General features: G+C 38.9%; 1 protein-coding gene across 4 annotated transcripts in view; it reads right to left on the minus strand.

Annotated features, from left to right (window-relative positions):
- The window catches only part of MYO5A (myosin VA), a 183,665-nt gene that overhangs the window by 109,352 nt on the left and 54,150 nt on the right, over nt 1-20,163 (minus strand). For all 4 annotated transcript variants that reach the window (XM_067747313.1, XM_067747305.1, XM_067747294.1 and 1 more), the window contains exons 2-4: nt 13,531-13,641; nt 10,204-10,375; nt 8,043-8,187 (exon numbers count right to left, since the gene is read on the minus strand). In XM_067747313.1, coding sequence (XP_067603414.1) covers nt 8,043-8,187; nt 10,204-10,375; nt 13,531-13,641 — 428 coding nt within the window. The remainder of the gene's footprint in view (nt 1-8,042; nt 8,188-10,203; nt 10,376-13,530; nt 13,642-20,163) is intronic.

Here is a 20,163-nt window from a genome sequence, read left to right on the forward strand (position 1 = left end):
CTCCGCGGCATGTGGGATCCTCCCAGACCGGGGCACGAACCCGTGTCCCCTGCATCGGCAGGCAGACTCTCAACTACTGCGCCACCAGGGAAGCCCGGTAGTAACATTTTTGCCCTTAATTTATGGAGAGACAAGATGAGTTCAAAGGTTTTTAGGCCACAAGATTATGAGGTTATTTCACTATAGAAGACGATCTTTTTATCTTTTAAAAGAAATTTATTTATCCAACAAACATTTAGCAAACACCTACTATGTGGCAAACATTGTGCTAAATACTAGGGATACAAGTTTAAAAAGCCATGATCTGCATCCTCAAGTGGTTGAGGGTCTAAGAGGAAAGACAAACTAATAATTAAAGATTATAATACATGGGATGGGGTACTGAGAGAAGGAAGAGGTGATCAGGGAAGGCATCCTGGAGATGACACCTCAGCAAAGTCTAGAAAGATGAGTAAGAGAAAGCAAGCAAGGGAAAAGTAAGTTAGGAAGGAAACATTCCAGGGAAAGGAGATAACATAAATGAAGGCTCAGATGCATGAGAAATTAGGAAACATCAGATAATTTAATTTGACTAGAACATGAAGTAATGACAGATAAGGTTGCAGAGGTTAACGAGAAATGGATCATAAAGATCTTAAATGAGATGTTAAGGAATCTGAAGTTTACCTAAAGGTCACCGAGTGTTACTGCAGGGTTTTAAACAGAAAATAAACAATCTAATTAGTAAAAACGCTCTGGCAGCAATGTGGATATGGGTGGCAGAGGTCCAGATGAAAAGATATGAAAGTCTGAACAAAGACTGTGGTGGCCATGACCGAGAGAGGCAGATGGGTTTAAGAGACATCAAAGTGATAGAATCAAAAGTACCTGCAATAAGTTTCCAAAGTAGAAAGATTTTTCTACGGTAAAGGTTGTTTTTTCGTTGAGAAAGTGTGGTCACTGTATTATTTTACAAACTGAAAAATACAATAGGAGTACCCAACTCAGGCCTGATTAAGTACATTCACATCACACTACCAGCACCTGTAAGCAGCCTGTTCAGATACTCTGACTCCCATACTGTGGGGAAAATCAGGAGGACCTAGGTGACACAAGGAATGTTTAATACTCATAGTAAAGGCTTGCATGTAACCCTCATTTTTATAAAACATCCTTGAACCTCATACTATCTCATTCCCTTTTTATTTGAACTTCTAGACTCAACTGGATATTCCCACTGCCTCTGTTCATACATGCCTGATTTCAAGATAAATCACTCAAAAACAAAAACAAAAAAACCCAAACAGTTCTCATTGTGGGGCCAATGTCCCTTTTTTTCCCATCATTTAGAATATTTTAATGTTCTCAGAATTGATGTCTTTGATACATTAATCAAGGACAGTATCATCATTCTTTGGATTCCCTTCCAAAATATAACTAGAAAAATGATCTCTTCCTAATTCCTGCATGATCAGTTCTGTCACTACACCCTGTGTGATAGCTACCTTGACAAAATTCTCCCAGCATTTCTTCCAATAATAAACAAGGTGAAGAGGCTTCCGCTAGTCTGACAAAAAGGAATTATTAGTGGGAACTGCTATCCTAAACTATACTGCCTTTGAAATACCATTTCAAGTCTTTATGACAAAATGTTACGTCAAAAAAACTGAAGCATTCATTATGTAGTAGCCCTTTCCTATACCATGGGGAAGAAGAGAACTGTTAAAGGAGATAAGGTTGAGGATTATTCAAATGAATCACACAGATTTGTACAAATACACACATATACACATTGATGTCAAGCACATACCAGATACATTTTCTCTTCCAGGATTTACGATCCTGGATCCATATGACCAACAATTTTTAAGGGACTTAATTATTTATTACATTTCCCTGACTTTGGCAGAGGCTTCCCTTCTTCTTGAAGCCTAGTAGAGCATTCCAATATATAAATAAGTACAACTTTTCCATTACATAAATTTCTCTGAGTTGGGCTCTGGTCTTCAATCTGTCATTTCCCAATTTCATGACTCTGAGCAATTGCATGCCCTCTCTGGGTCACAGTTTCCCTCATTTTTAAGATTAAATAGCATCTAAAGTCTTTCTCAATTCTAAAGTACTATAACTTAAAAGTTAAACTAACTCCGGCGTTGATTTTTCAGATGTTGGATGGGCCATAGTCTGCAGTCTAAGCCAGGTAAACTCAAGTACAATTGGAATAGGACACGCTTACAGATGCTCAGATGGGCTTGAAGGGCTGGACTTGAAATGGGCAAACATTTCTTCTCCATAGGACCCCTGAATCTGAGATGGCCAAAATCAATAAAGGGCTACAAAGAGAAAAAATGTAAATTCCATCCCCCTGCTTTTAAATTAAGAACAGGAAACAGAAATCTTTATAAAGTAAGTACAGTAGTCTTTAAAACGTTTTTCAGTTATATGTGGCCACAGGAAGAAATGCCAAAAAGAGACAAGAGCAGAGACAGTTAGAAGTGGGGAGCCGACTAGAGACACAGAAGGGAGAAGGGTAATACATAATAAAGACGTGCAAAGGGAAAAACAAGAAAAGTATAATAGAGATGCGGAGAAAATAGACAAAAACACCAGGGATAAAAAATTTTTTGGTTTTAACGTGAATATCAGAGTCTACCCTACTCTATTTATTTGAGCTGTAAGCTTTAGATTGTTACATCTATGTAAATAATAATTCATTATTCTTCGAAAGTTTGATTAGCTGGTCAGCCACTATTCACAATTCTTCAGGTTTCTTGTCCTTATAAGAACCTTCTTTTACTTTTGGGATGTAGATATCACTTCAAGGACCTGATAAAACCAAGTTAAGGAACAGAGATTCACCACTCTTCCTCAAGGACAGATCAATCTGGAGCATCCTAAGGATGCAGGAACTGAAAATTTATGATTTCTGGCTTGGCCAGTCCTCTCAAGGGCCCCCGCAATGATCCTAAATAGCCTGCGTACTGGGTGCCCCAAAGCAGAGGTGAACTCTTGTGGCCTGTTTCAGTCAATGTTGCTTCCAGAGGCTATAATGTGAACAAAAAGCCACTACGTAAATATACTGCTTCATTCATTTATGCAACAAATATGTAATGAGTAGCCACAATGTGCCAAACACTTTATGAAGATAAAAGACTCTAGGGTCATAGCTTATTGAGAGAGACTGAAAAGTACAGTTTAAATACAGTGGAGTAATTACAAGAAAAGAGGTCTATCCAGGATATTATGAAAGCATGGAGAAGGGGTATAGAACTAGTGGAAGATGTGAGGAAGAGCTGTCAGGAAATGCTTTCTAGAGAAGGTGATGCCTGAATTGACTCTTATACAATAATTAGGAGAAAACTAGGTTGTATGGGGAAAAGGCAATAGGAATTAAACTATGGAGAGGTACCTGAAACCCCAGGAAATAAATTATTCAAGGATAGACTATCCACTCTGGGTTGATGAAAGAGAGAGATGTTACACTTGAGTCTATATTCCTTCTATCTATATATGTATTTGGTTTGTCCAGCCTTTCCTTAGATTATATCTAGTAAGATTCATTTCATATCAGTTATATTATTTTATACATTTTCCTTCTGAACTTTACCCTTTAAAAATGTAATCTCTCTAGGTTATGGTGCTCATATTTTCCAAGACCATCATCTTGTCCTCTGCAAACTTAATGAGCATACTTTCCATTCACATCCAGGTTGTTAATGAGGGAACTAAGTAATGCCAGCCTCAGACCTGACTCATGCAGGACCCACTTTACTATATCCACACACCTCAATGTTGACTCTCTCATAACCATCCACTGGGTGTTGCCATGTACCTTGGTTAAGTGTACAAGCACCTAGGTCTAATTTTTAGCTTATAAGTGAACATGTTCTCATGAAACAAAATCTAGAGTTTTATTTTCTTGCAGGCACTCAATCTAATTGCTTCTCCTTTATCTGATCCCTTGCTAAAAAGGAAAATTATTAAGTTAGTGTAATATAATGCTTTCTTCCAACATTGTGTATTTACTGTGATGTGGCTTTCACTTGAGACTCTAATCCTTATTTCTCTTGTTAGAGAGGTGCTAAGTTTTTCTACATTTTTATCACTTGTCAAACCTCAAGCTGCTCAGCTCTGTTTTTCCAAGATTTCTGCTCTTGATCAAAATCCCAAGAAGAAAAGATTTACACTCTAAAGTGGATACTAGACAATGAGTTCACAAGACAATGTGCAGTATCAGTTTTTAAGTATAAATATTTACCATAAGACTGTGCTGGCACACTGATGAAAGCTGTGCTAGAGAGGTAGAGAGATTATTCAGGAAATGAAAATAAGCATTGGAGATACACCAAATTCCTGCTGAGAAGTCTGTCACATGACTATCAGATCTTCTCATGTCAATCTGATTTTCTGTTCCATCAGTATAGAGCCTATGAAATTAATATAAAGATTCCATAACAAAAATAGCCAATTGTTTCTAGTTATACATATTTTTTAATATTCTTTTCCATTATGGTTTATCATAGGGTATTGAATATAGTGCCCTGTGCTATACAGTAGGACCCTGTTTTTTATCTATCCGATATGTAAAAGCTTACAGCTGCTAACCTCAACCTCCCACTCACTCCCTCCCCCAACCCCCTCCCCCTTGGCAACCACCAGTCTGTTCTCTATGATTCTGTTCCTGTTTCATAGATAAGTTCATTTGTGTCGTATTTTAGATTCCACATATAAGTGACATCATATGGTATTTGTCTTTCTCTCAGAAATAGCCAATTTTATTTGTTTGTAACTTTTATAGACTCATATACTTACTGTACTTTATTCCTACTACAAACTTACTGGGTAGATAGTTCTCAGTAAGTCCCAAATTCATATAGTAAAGAATTCTGAAGAGGAATCATTTATCAGGAACTGAGGTGGTCTCAAAGTAAAAATTGAGTGGGATCATGAAGAATAAATAGAAACCAGGCAGATAACAGAGCATGGAGAAGGATATTCTAGGCTGAATAAAAGGTACAGAAATAAAAGTATGCAACGTTAGTTAATCTGAGGGAATAGATTAATATTGTGATAATACTGTGTTAGAATAGGGTCATACGGTTGGAAGTAAGAAAATTAAACAACAAAGAAGAAAGGCTCTGTAGCCTCAGAGCTTGATTCATATCTCAGCTCCCAGATACTATTTATTAGCATGATAGTCTGAAAGTTACTTTCCTCAGTCTCCTCATTTGTAAAGCAGAGGTGATGATGTCTGCTCCCAGGGATGTAATGAAGATTAGAGGTAACATGCCTGACATCATGCTTGGCACACAGTATACCTCTAAACATAGTAGCTGCTAACTAATAGAAGTTAATTCACCTTTATATATCATACATAAAATTCCTTATCAGGTAGCATGTCTACTTGCCTAAGTAGGAATACTTGGTACCACATGGCAGGTGAGTCACAATTGGCAACAGGAGAGATTTTATAATCTATAACAGCCAGCATCCACTTGGCCAATGGACCTTAGAAGTGTGAAGCATTCAGAGTCTACCTAAACAAATGCAAGGAGGGGCCACTCTAAGGAAAGGCCTAGCAAGAGAGTCAGGAAGAATAAAACCCGATGAGAGGCTAAAATGAACAGAAAGAGAATGCAGCCATGAGACTCCATGATGATGAAGACCGTGATGACAGTAACAGCTTATATTTAAACAGTGTTTCTCAAAGTGCTTTTTATGTTTATCATCTAATGTAATTTTCACCTCTGAAGTAAGCATGATAAATATTATCTTTTCTTCATTGGGGGAAACAATAACACAGAGAGGTCAGATGGCTTATCCAAGTTTAGAGTAGAGTTGGGTTGTTATACTCCACATCTCTTAGTTTCCAGAGGAAAAGTCTATACTATCCTCCTTCTGCTTTACTACAAGCTCCTTATCATAGCCTGCCCTGCACTAGAAAGAGTAAAAGACTTATGCATCAGTGCCCATGAAACTGAAAGGTAACAAGTGTGTACAACAGAATGCCTTAAATGTAAAGCTAGACCATCTAGTGCAAGTGTTCTATTTTATAGGTGATAAAACTGAGGCCCTGGGAGACCAGAAGATTTAAGCTTATATTGTTATTTACTGATGGAGCTGTGACTAGTATAGATATCTTTTCCATTACACTAAGGTTATGACTATAACTCTCTAATTTATTTCAAGAAAACTCATAAATGAAACTTAATCGATCAAATTTATTTGCTCTACCATTAACAAGGGAGGAAAAAAATACCAAATCAAAGCAATCAATATTACTTGGTTTTAAGGAAACAAAAAGAAAAAAAAAAAACCCTGATGTTTTAAGGAATATAATATTGTGATTTAGTTATCAGAGAGCAATGAGTTTCAGCATGAGAAAAGACTGGCAAGAATGTGAGGCAAGTTTATTCCTAGATACTTTATTCATAAAGACATACATATCACCTTTTTCCCCAAGATGTGGACAAAACCATCTCATTATCTAGGCCTTTGCTCCACTGTGTATCTAGGTCACGTTGTATATTTTGCTGCCATAGCTTCATTAAAATCAATTCGGAAGAGCAATAAATAAATACAAATACAAAAATGTATATGCACAAGGTTATTTATTGTAGCACTGTTTGCAATTGCAAAATGTTGAAAACAATCTAAGTGATCATATATGGGAGAGTGGCTGAATAAATTCATAAAGTGGTGGGGAAGAAAGGAACCAACCTAAGTAACTTTGGAAACTGGCACTTTATATTACACAAGGCTAAAGACAAAATGAATTAGACACAAATGTACTTGAGTGGTAAATTTGCTTTTCACAGGGATATGGGTTAGCATTTCTGATACAAAGAGTATTCCAGGATTGAGCAAACAAGTAAATAAACTACGGATAATGAGAGCCAGGGTTTTCAAGGTCAAAAAAAAAGTTAAAAGAAGGAAAAAGAAATCAAGAATAAAAATTGTGGTGTTGAACTAGATTTGGAGGTATCAGTGTGAACTCATGGTTTTTAAAATATATATTAAATATACAAATAGGTATGTGCGTATGTGTGTAAAAAAGTGCAAAGTCTTTCCTACTTAGAGAAAGGTAAATTAAAACAACACTAGGGGCTTCTCTGGTGGCGCAGTGGTTGAGAGTCCACCTGCTGATGCAGGGGACACGGGTTCGTGCCCCGGTCCGGGAAGATCCCACATGCCACGGAGCGGCTGGGCCCGTGAGCCATGGCCGCTGAGCCTGCGTGTCCGGAGCCTGTGCTCCACAACGGGAGAGGCCACAACAGTGAGAGGCCCGCGTACCGCAAAAGAAAAAAAAACAACACTAGGATACCATTTCTCACTTGTCAGACTATTTTTCTATGCATGCACAGTTTTGCATTGCATTATATCATCAAGAGTATAATCTAGTCTTGAAAATAGCTTTTTTTCTCCCATTCTCCACTCTCAAAATAGTAGGGTTCCCCGATTAACATCAAAGACATTTCCCTGATGCTGTTCAGGATCCCTGACGCCCCAGCATCTGCTAACCTTAAAATTCACACTTTCCTTGAGATTTAATTCTACCAGATACAGACAGATTTCTTTCAGCACTTAGGCCTTTTAGTTCTGGTCTGCCACTCACTAGCTGAATGACATTGGGCAAGTCACTTAATACCTACAAACCTTGATCCACTCATCTGTAAAACATAACATCTATCCTTGCATGGTCACAGAATTACAATGAGATTCCAAAGGCAGTTTTTATAAACTATATGTCCTTTTACAAATGTTAGGTTACTTTAATAATAATGCAGGCCAGGGACTTCCCTGGCAGTCCAGTGGTTAAGACTCCGCACCTCCACTGCAAGGGGTGTGGGTTAGATCCCTGGTCAGGGAACTAAGATCCCACATGCCGCACGGCACGGCCAAAAAAAAAAAATGCAGGCCATCTGAGACAAATCAATCAACGCTGTTTAATGAATAATTTACTAGTCGTTATTCACTGTATTTTAAAATATCTGTGACTCAGCAAAGAAGAAATTATCACATCTAATAAAAGTCATGAAATAATAAATAGCGCTTCCACCAACCTGGCCATTTGCTTGTAAGCTTCTTCAGCTACTGCAAAGATATGTGGATCCATATCGCCCATGTTCTGACCGCTGTATGCATTGATAATATCTTCTCCATAAATAGGCAGCTGCTCATAAGGATTTATAGCTACTAGGACTATACCTGGGAGAAAGGTTAAAAAAAAAGCAAAAGAAGAAGTCAGTAATATCCTCAGGGGCATATCAAACTTGGTAAAGTGAGAATCATAGTTAATACTAACTCAATTTCAGTTAATACTGAACTAACAAATTGTTAAGGGTCAAAATATATCATAGCCTTTGCCTCTGAACCCATTATACCTAGTCCTAACTAAAACACCATTTATGAACTAGACTAGGTGATTTAAAATAATAAAAACGGTGGCAATGTTGAAAGGACTTTAAATATTTTTGTAATATTTAAACCAAAAATTCCACTTCTAGAAATTTATCCAAATGAAATAATCATAGATTCACATAAAGGTTTTTTTTTTGAAATAAAGATGTTTATCATAATGTTATTCATAACAGTGAAAAGTGGAAACAAAGTATATAATAAAGGGAGAGTGGTTTATGTACGGCACAGGGAACTATATTCAATATCCTGTGATAAACCTTAATGCAAAAGGATGAAAAAAATATATATATATGTACAACTGAGTCACTTCACTGTATAGCAAAAACTAAACACAATATTGTGAATCAACTATACTTCAATAAAAGTTTTTTTAAAAAGGGAGAGTGGTTTAATACGTATTATTATATCCATGTAACAGACTATTGAGCTACCATCACAAATCATGTTTATAAAAAATATTGTGTCATAGGAAAACATGACACAAAACTATATATAGACTGATTCCAATTTTATATCTATTTATACTCTCTCACATATACACACAGGATATAAGACAACATAATACTGGTTATTTTTCAGTGGTAATTACATGTAATTCTTTTTCATTTTTTATACTTTTTTTGGTATTTCCTTAAATTTTACAACAAGTATATATTAACTTAAAGTCATTCATTCAACAAATATTTGACTACAGCTAGCTTTCAAGTCATTACTAAGTGCTATATTTATAACAGTAAACAAACAAAAAGACAAATCTAAATGGAGTATAACCTTTAAAAATTGTGGGGACTTCCCTGGTGGCGCAGTGGTTAAGAATCCACCTGCAAATGCCGGGGACACGGGTTCCATCCCTGGTCCGGAAAGATCCCACATGCCGTGGAGCAACTAAGCCTATGGGCCACAACTACTGAGCCTGTGCTCTACAGCCTATAAGCCACAACAACTGAGCCCATGGGCCACAACTACTGAAGCCCTTGTGCCTCGAGTCTGTGTTCTGCAAGAAGAGAAGCCACCACAATGAGAAGCCCGCACACCACAACAAAGAGTAGCCCCTGTTCGCCACAACTGGAGAAAGCCCATGTCAGCAACAAAGACCCAACGCAGCCAAAAAAAAGCAAAACAAAACAAAAAGTGTATCACTGTACTGTACACCTGTAAGTTATATAACATTGTACATCAATTATATTTCAATAAAAAATTTTTTAACAAAAGGAAAAAATTTTGCCCTTATGAACCTTATATTCTAGAGGGAAATTCAGACAATAAAATAAGTAAGAAAAATACATATCATAGGTTAGACAGTAGTAAGGAAAAGGGGGGAAAATTAAACAGAGAAGGAAGATAGATAACTAGGAGAAGAAAAGATAGGGCGGACAGGAAAGGCTTCACTGAGAAGGTAGCAAATGTGCAAGAAAAAAATAAGTTGAAGAAAAATGAAAATTGAGAAAAAGAAATATTCAGTTAATAGGTAGGGAAGAAAAAGAGCAAATATCAAGGATATAAAAGGTATAAATTCTTTTAAGAAGAAAATATACCTGTTCTTTTCCAAAACAGGAGCGTAATGAAGAAATGCTGAGTGCTGAGTTGGGTACACCAAGCAGAGACTTAGAAGGAAATGAATGGAAATCCCAGACCTGGGTCTCAGCAGAGAATGATTAGTGAAAGAAGGATAAGAAGTCAGTAGAGAAAGAAGAGCTGGGGACATGGGAGAAAATAAGAATTGTCCCCATGCACAATATTTCCATGGCCCTATCCATTAGAGAAAAGAATTCACAGTTCACTCAGACAGCAACGCACACTCACCACAATATGTATAAATAAGTTTGGAATCAATAAAGCGGACTCTGAGATTGTGGAGTACAGCAGGCTCGTGAAGATAGCTGAGGGCTGTGAGGTCATTTTCACCCACAAGTATGTCAGGGTTTCTTAAGTGAGGCAGCTCCTTCGTCTTTGGATCTAGACGATATTCCAAATCCTGAAAATGCACAAGATATAGCATCTGGATAAATAATGACAATAAACCCAAAACAGGCACATACATTTTGCTTATTTCCTATTCCTGATTTGCTTCTCAGCTATTAAATGCATTCTTTTCCTGGCACCTTCCAAAACCACAGAAACTGGTGGAAATGGCAAAAAAAATAAGGAGAGTCTTTGTTTTCACTAGATGTATTAACTCATATTAACAATTTTTGATAATACACTTTGAAAAATCAAAGCCTAGAATTTTTTTTACCTAGTTACTAGACCAGAGTTTTTAATCTTTAGTTAAATAAGCTTTTTATTTTTCCTCTTCACCTATTATAAATGACAGACAGCATAAGAGAGTGGTAAGAGCTTGGCTCTAGAGCCAGATCAACCCAGGTTCAAATCCTAAAACTGGTACTTACTCCTTTTGTGGTCTTGGGTATATTATTTAACCTAAATCTTTCATTTGTAAAATGGGCATAATGGAAATAGCTCATAGGCGTGTGGTAAAAATTAAGTGAGACAGTGCCTGGTATGTGCTAAGTACTTGGGAACTCCTGAACCCTGAGAGGTCCAAGAATCCCCTAAAATTAGGTGTTAACACTTTGTGTGTATGAACATATGTGTAAATATACACATATATGTGTATTTTTTAAAAAACACAGTCCATGGTTTTTATTCAACTTTTAATGAGGTGCTTGGGCCCCCAAATTAAGAAGTACTACTCACTTTAAAGCCAAGGGAATATGGCTTTATGGCAAAGCCAAGCATGGAGATTGTTACTCAACTACGTATTAAGGACAAACAACACACGACACATGAAAAGGAAAAAAAATGGCAATATAACTGCAGAGAGGGACAAGCTGATTTTGTAAAAAGACTTTTGTTAATACTTTTGTTAATACTAAAGAGATATATAGAGGTCAAATGTTCAAATCAGGTTGGAATGACTGCAAAATGGGGAGGAAATTTTTACAATCTGCCCCTCGACCTCTCTCTGCCTGTTTATTAGGGTATAATAATAAAACTTTTCCAAAGCAGACTGGTCCTTGCATTGGCTCCTGCCATACAAAAAAGCCACTTCTGGCTGTGTGATCTCAGGTAGACTGCTTAATGTCTTGGCTTCCTTATTTGGAAAATGGTTATAATACCACCTGTGAACCCACAGGATTGCTGTGACAATTAACATAAGAAAATACAGGGACTCCCCTGGTGGTCCAGTGGTTAAGACTCTGCCCTTCCACTGCAGGGGGCACGGGTTCAATCCCTGGTTGGGGAACTAAGATCCCACATGCACAGCCAAAAAAGAAGAAGAAAATATAGCCTAAGGTACCTAACGTCGTGCCTCACAGAGTGGATGATCAATGAATGTTGAGTAAATTAATTCCTTAGTTAGCAGTCAAGGCCCTCAATTCTTCCCTGCCTTCTTTCTGAATAAACTCCTTGTCTCTGTTTTACTCTCCTAAAATTCATCCTCCATGCTGCCAACAGTGAGTCCTTTCTAAAACACAAACCTGGCACCCTTCTTCTGTTTAAAAACACTACAATCACTCCCTATAGCACACCAGTTGAAGTCCAAGAGTTTCAGCATGAACACCAGGCCCTCTGTGATCTGGTTCCCACCTCCATCCTCTTGCCAGTCCTGTACCCTCACTTCACATCCTAACAACATGGAACTTGCGCAGTTCCCCAAACACACATCACTGTACAAGCCTCCCTGCCTTTGTCCATGCTTTTCTAGATCCCTGAAATGCACTCCTCCTTGTCTACTCATTCTTTAGACAATGCCTCTCTGACCCTTAACCTTCACCAGTCCCTCTGGCCACGACCCACTCTGTTCTATTTTTGTTTCTTGTTTATATTTATTATATCATGTGTCACACTATTCATAAGTATATGTACTTTTCCTACCTGACATTAATGTCAGAGAGCATATCTTTTGCCACCTCTTAACATGGTCTATAGCAGGTACCTTAACACACAAGCCTTGAATTAGTACACACACCTTTCTAAATCTCGGCTCCAGTCAACTTGTGATATTCACTATCTCCAAAATATATTCCAATCCTCACAAAGTCTACTCCCTTCTCTTTGTTAATCCAAATTCTATCTAGTCAAAATTCTTCCTTCTCTTTGAAGCCTTCCTTGAAGCAGCCCACAGTGATGCTTCCCTCTGTTGGGATCCTAAAATCCTCACTGTCTTTACAGTACAGCAGAGTGGTAATGAGCACAGACCAGAAAGGCAATCTCCTGGCTTTAAGTCCCAGCTTCATCCCTTAATGCGTGTATAACCCAGAGCAAGTCCCAAACTCTCTGAGCCTCAGGTTCTTCATCCATAAAGTGGTAAAGATAATAGCCCAACCTCACAGGACTGTTATGAGGATTAAGTGAGTTACAGCATATAAAGAGCACTTAGAACTATGCCTGTACATAGTAAGTGCTCAATATATATTAACAGTCAGGACAGCATTATTCACTTGGCAGTTAATCATAAGCTTATCTTTTGACATCTTAATATTGCTGTGTTGAACTACTTTTTATATCCTGTATTTTCCTGGCTAGATTATAACTTGTTTAGAGGAAATTAACGTCACAAAGGTTTTTAAGAAAAAAGTGTGACATGCCCTGTTAAATGCAGTGGAGAGATTAAAAAGGGTAGAACTAAGACTCCACTCATGCAGTGAATGCAGATGGGAAAGAGATACAACTGGTTTTAAGTTTTTCTGGCCACTAGCAAAGTATTTTATATAACAGCTTCTAAGTAAATATTTTTCTAATACCTAGTTCCAGCAAATATCATATCTCAAACTGGCTCCTTAAATGTTGCTTTCTTAGTTAATGTGAATAATTTTAATAGTATCCTAAACAAAATACAGATAAACAGGAATATCTTTGGGAGGATTAGATGTGAATCTAAGCCAGGTCATAATAAATTCATAAATCAAAATAATGGATTTTTAAAAGTACCTGCTATTTTCACTAAGCCATTGGGATAGAAAATTGAGTTTGCCATTTTGCTATTTTTATCAATTAAGTAAGTGAAAATATTGTATTGATTCAAAATTTAACTTCCAAGTGAAGTTAAGTATGTCACAGCAAATTTACACTTTTGAATTTCCTTCACTTTATGCCAATAACAACAAATAAAAGCAAAATTTTTACCTTTCCATCCTCAAGGTGAAGCAGGAGGACTTTATCTCCTGGCTTATAATCTTTGAGCAACTCTGCTGACTTCCAAACTTCCTCGGGATCAGGTATCCAAACCCTGGCAAACTAGAAGACAAAAAGAAAAAAAAATTTTAAACCAGCAAATCAAGCATTCTTGACCTGTGCTAAACATGAGGAGATTTTCAACTAAATCTGGAAAGAAGCACCTTTGTGTTTTGTCAACAGCAAGCTCCAGCTCAGATTTCCACAAGTATTTTGGAAACAGTAATGAGTAGGTACTTTGCCAAAGGTTAGATTTCCAAGAGCTAGGTGTTAACAACACTTACAGATAGTAGACAGAGGCTAAGGCCCTTACACTCACCAGAGACAAGATATTTAAATAGCAAACATCACTCTGACAACCAACTTCCCCTTTATCCTATCTCTATCTCTGGGGAAGGTATCCAAAGAGAAACAGGTCAGAAGTCAGTCTATTATTACCACTGTCTTTTTATGATTCTTTTCCATCTTAGCCAATGAGATCGGTAGCTCTGCAGAAACAACTATACCAGAACTGGGTCAGTCTGGAAGGTATATATAACTTAGATGTTGAGATAGAGAGCAAGCTCAACTTGACAATGCCCCTTCCTATTGCCTCTATCACCTCCAACCCTACTTTCCACTCTCCCCTTAGACCCCCAGTGAAAATACACATGGCAGCCCTGAGGAAGAGGACTAAGCTTGTTCAGCCACATCCAGTGTGAAGACTGGGAAGGAAGACAAGAAGGCAAGGTCCCAAGATCCCATGAGAAATCTAGAAATGGGATGTGGCAGCAAGAGTCAGGGAGGAATTAGAAATAGGGCTGGACACACCTACCCACTGAGTCTGCTCAGGTACCTGGTGAAACAGAAGCAGTTAGTGACAGATAACCCAAGCCAAAGTGAACCAGCCGCGACAGAGCTCCCAGCAAGACAAGGGAGGGTCCAGTGTCACATAACAGCTCTGTCACCAGCTGTCTCCACTAGCTAATAGAGGGTGTGACTTTCCTGCAATGCTCCCCATTCCCTTTTTTACTCATGCTGCTCTAGTTTTACCCCTCGTTACCTTGTGAGTCCCTCAAATATCTCACTTATGATTCCTCAGACCTTATTTTAGTTATTTATGGATCTGTCCACCTCCTACACTAGGCTGCATGCTCCTTAAGCCATCTTTGAGCCCCCTAGAGGTTGGCTCAGCTCCTTGCCCACAGTTCGTGGGGCATTTGTCTTGATTTTATGTAAGACAGAGGTAGGACAAGGGAAGGAAACAAAGTCAGGAGAATGGGGATGAGAGGTAGCAAAGGCAAACATCACAGACCCACCTCAGGATTTTTCCTGAAGCCACAAAGCACAGCTGAGATGGGGTAGGAGTCAGAGACTCAGGGAAGAGATTCATGGAGTAGTAGGCAAAGAACGGGTAAACACTGATGTAGGAACTGTAGGAGAAGGATAAACAAGCATTTGGGATCTGAAGTACTGTGACTAAAGCTACAAAAACTGTAGGAGATGAAGAAGAGAGAAAAAGCCTTAAACTAGATACACTAAAATATAAACACACATCAAAGATTTATGACAATTCAAAGGTACCCCTAATTAGAAAGGAGAGTAAGGGCAAAAATGGAGATGGGCTAAATCTTATGGAAACAGTCAAAATCTGAGAAAAGAATGCTAGCACAGATTTAAGTTGCATAGTAGCTTTCAAGGAAAATAAAAACCATCTGTTCTTCTACAATACAATTTATGATGAGGTAATTCTGACCGAGTCTAATGGGAAAGCACTGGAAAGGTGGGTTCAGGGGACATGCCTGCGCTGGTATGTGCAGAGAGGGGAACCAAACAACACTGGTTCAGCCTAACATGGCTTCTCAGGGGTTACACCCATCCTGTGTGCGTAAGGAGGTAGCAGGCATTTTTCTTACTGTATCCTACCACAAGGACAACACTCAAGAGGTCCTTGATTAATGCAGATGATTCACTGGAAGTTTTGCTAACTTGCATTTTGTCAGTCAAGGAACCCTAAAGTGTGGGCACCAAGAGTAATTGTTTCTGATGCCTCAGACACTTTGGGAACAAGACTGACAGCACTAACAGTAAATGACCAGTCCCTGAATCCCCAAAACTCTGACCCATGTGATTCTCTCTCCTTCCCCAAACTCCCACACACATAATTTGCTTTTCATACAGCACATGTGCACATCTTTCCTAGCTCCCCTATTAAATCATAAGCAGCTTGGCAACATGGAATCTGCTTGGTTCATTTTTGATACCCCATTGTGAATGTTCACAAAAAATGAATGCTTTATGTGACAATTCAAACAAGCCTATAATAAAAACTATGTGTCCCTCTAGGCTATGAACTGAAGCAGAAGAAAAATCCCAAATCATCAACACCCCTTCCTCTGAACACTGACATTAACACTGACACTCCATATGGTTACTAAGTAATTCACATAACCTTTAAGGCATGTTTTTGAGGTAGAAAATTCTATGGAATTTTCTATTCCTACTATGCTAAAGCACATAATGGGCTTTCAGAAATTACACACACACACACACACACACACACACACACACACACACACACACACAAATATCTGTTGAATGAAAGAGTGATATAATGAACTCCCATATACCCACCACTTAGGTTCAGAAATAGAACATTACTCCTCAGGGGGATATATTCTTAAACATTTCATTTTCTCTCCATTTTCAATCACTACTGCCATTGTCCAGTCATGCCAATCTATGTGTTTGCAGTATCCTGAATAAGCCCTGCTGCCTTACATTTGCTTTGCCTATTTCCTCCTTCTGAAACACAACCCCTCCCCCTTTCAGATAGCAGACTCCTATTCATTCTTCACATCTGTGTTAAAGTACCTCCTTCTCTAAGAAGACTTTCCTGACTTATCATCATCATTTGGCACTCTGTTCTCAATGTCCTCATTACCTCATACAATCTTCCTCTAGAATCCTTATCCCACTAAATGATGACTTTGCTTGCCTATCTCACTCGGTAGACTGTAAGTTCCTTGAGAGGAGGGGTGCATCTTATTCATCTCTGTCTCTTCAGCACTTAACACAGGGCCTGCCTAATAATTTCTTAATAAACTTTTGTTATATGAATGTTCCTGGCCTTAGACATTATACTCGAAGAGGGTAGATTAAAAGAAGTATTGGCTAGAGGCTCCCAGAATCTTCTAAAAGGGTCTATAATTTCCAGAAGTAGAGAAAGATGAAAGTGACATTGGAGAGTTGAGTTATACAGGAAATCTTGGTGTGACAGAAGGAAAAAGAGCCAGACATGAGAGGAGTACAGAAGTAATGAAACACCCTTTCCTCCCCGCCACCGCAAACCTCCATCCCTTCATAATTCATGTATTTAGAGTGGAAGCTATACCTCACTTCCAGAACAGAGAGCCCCACTTCCAATCCCACTACAAATTCTTTACTTAGAAGGCAAAGAGGTGTTGTGACCACCACTTCTACCAGCCATCTCCTGGAGCAGCAAAGGGGAGAACAGATGGGAAGAAAGGTAGGCCAAGGGGTTAGAGCAGGGAAAGAGGGTCACACTAAAATGGCGGAAGGAGAAAAGATTGGCTGCAGTGAACACAAGGTGCATTCTGAGTAGGGCTGGAAGTAAAGAGCAAAAGTGTCCTGTGCCCCTACTGCGGCTTTTTAACAGATACAAGCATACCTCATTTTATTGTGCTCTGCTTTATTGTACTTTGCAGATATGGCTTTTTTACAAATTGAAGGTTTGTGGCAACCCTGTTTCAGGCAAGTCTACTGGTGCCATTTTCCAACAGGATTTGCTGACTTCATCTCTGTGTCACATTTTGATAATTCTCACAATATTTGAAACTTTTTCATTATTGTTATATTTGTTATGGTGATCTGTGATCTTTGATGTTACTACTGTAATTGTTTTGTGGTGCCGTGAACCGCACCCACATAAGATGACGAACCTAAATGATAACGTTGTGTGTGTTCTGACTGCTCCACCAACTACTGGCTCTTTGCCTGTCTCTTCCTCTCCTTGGGCCTCCCTATTCTCTCAGACACAACAATATTGGTATTAGGCCAATTAATAACCTTATAATGGCCTCTAAGCATTCAAGTGAAAGGAAGAGTTGCAGGCCTCTCACTTTAAGTCAAAAGCTAGAAATGATTAAGCTTAGTGAGGATGGTGCATCAAAAGCTGAGATAGGCTGAAAGCACTTACACCAAATAGTTGGCCAAGTTGTGAATGCAAAGAAAAAGTTCTTGAAGGAAATTAAAAGTGCTACTCCAATGAACACGCAAATGATAAGAAAGAGGAACAGCCTTACTGCTGATATGGAGAAAGTTTTAGTGTCTGGAAGGCAGATCAAACCAGACACATTCCCTTAAGCCAAAGCCAAATCCAGAGCAAGGCTCTAACTCTCTTCAATTACATGAAGCCTGAGAGAGGTGAGGAAGCTGAAGAAAAATGTGAAGCTAGCAGAGGTTGGTTCATGAGGTTGAAGGAAAGAAGCCGTCTCCATCACATGAGTGCAAGGTGAAGCAGCAAGGGCTGATGTAGAAGCTGCAGCAAGTTATCCTGAAGATCTAGCTAAGATAATGAAGGTGGCTACACTAAACAACAGATTTTCAGTGTAGACAAAACATCCTTATTTTGGAAGAAGATGCCATCTAGGACTTTCATAGCTAAAGAAAAGTCAACGCTTGGCTTCAAAGCTTCAAAGGACAGGCTGACTCTCTTGTTAGAGGCCAGTGGAGATGGTGATTTGAATCTGAAGCCAGTGCTCACTTACCATTCCCAAAAACCTAGGGTCCTTAAGAATTATGCTAGAACTACTCTGCCTATGCTCTATAAATGGAACAAAGCTTGGATGACAGCACACCTGTTGACAACATGGTTTACTGAATATTTTAAGCTGACTCTTGAGACCAATTGCTCAGGAAAAAAAAAGATTCCTTTCAAAATATTACTGCTCATTGACAAGGCACCTGCCTATCCAAGACCTCTGATGGGGATGTAAAACAAGATTAATGTTGTTTTCATAACTATTAACACAACATTCATTCTGCAGCTCACAGATGAGGAGTCATTTTGACTTTCAAGTCTTATTCTTTAAGAAATACTTTTTTTTTTTTTTTTTTTGCGGTATGCGGGCCTCTCACTGTTGTGGCCTCTCCCGTTGCGGAGCACAGGCTCCGGAAGCACAGGCTCAGCGGCCATGGCTCACGGGCCCAGCCGCTCCGCGGCATGTGGGATCCTCCCGGACCGGGGCACGAACCCATGTCCCCTGCATCGGCAGGCGGACTCTCAACCACTGCGCCACCAGGGAAGCCCAAGAAATACTTTTTTTTAAAAAAGAAATTTATTTATTTATTTATTTTTGGCTGTGTTGGGTCTTTGCTGCTGCATGCAGGCTTTGTCTACTTGTGTCAAGCAGGGGCTACTCTTTGTTGTGGTGCACGGGTACCTCATTGTGGTGGCTTCTCTTATTGTGGGGCATGGGCTCTAGGTGCACAGGCTTCAGTAGTTGTGGCACGTGGGCTCAGCAGTTGTGGCTTGCGGGCTCTAGCGCGCAGGCTCAGTATTTGTGGCACACGGGCTTAGTTGCTCCATGGCATGTGGGATCTTCCTGGACCGGGGCTCGAACCCATGTCCCCTGCATTGGCAGGCGGATTCTTAACCACTGAGTCACCAGGAAAGTCCCAAGAAATACTTTTTTTATTCTTTAAGAAATACTTTTTCATTGCCATAGACAGTGATTCCTCTAATGGAACTGGGCAAAGTAATTGAACCATTAGGGAAAGGAGTCACCATTCTAGATGCCATTAAGGACATTTGTGATTCATGAGAATAGGTCAAATACCAACATTAACAGGAGTTTAAAAGAAGTTGATTCCAGCCCTCATGGATGTCTTTGAGGAGTTCAAGACTTCAGTGGAGGAAGTAATTACAGATGTGGTAGAAATGGCAAGAGAACTAGCATTAGAAGTGGAGCCTGAAGTTGTGACTGAATTAGGGCAACCTCATGATATAACTTTAATGGATGAGGAGTTGCTTCCTGTGGAGAAGCAAAGAAAGTATTTTTTTTGAGAGAGAAATCTACTCCTGGTGAAGATGGCTGAAATTACAACAAAAGATTTAAACTTAGTTGATAAAGCAGCAGGGTTTGAGAGGATTGACTCCAATTTTGAAAGAAGTTCTGTGGGTAAAGCACTATAAACCAGTACTGCATGATACAGAGATATAGTTCACGAAAGGAAGAGTCAATCGATGTGGCAGATTTCACTGTTGTCTTATGAAATTGCCACAGCCATTCCAACCTTCAATAACCATTACCCTGATCAGCAAGCAGCCATCAACATCGAGGCAAGACCCTCAACCAGCAAAAAGATTATGACCCACTGAAGGTTTAGATGATGGTTAGCATTTTTTAGCAATAAAGTAATTTTTAATTAGGTATTGTACATTGTTTTTTTTAGACATAATGCTATTGCATACTTAATAGACTACAGTATAGTGTAAACATAACTTTTATTATGCACTGGGAAACCAAAAAATTATTGTGCCTCACTTTATTGCGATATTCACTTTATTGTGGTGGTCCAGAA

This window comes from Pseudorca crassidens, chromosome 1, assembly GCF_039906515.1.
Source record: "Pseudorca crassidens isolate mPseCra1 chromosome 1, mPseCra1.hap1, whole genome shotgun sequence".
NCBI classification, from domain to species: Eukaryota; Metazoa; Chordata; class Mammalia; order Artiodactyla; family Delphinidae; genus Pseudorca; species Pseudorca crassidens.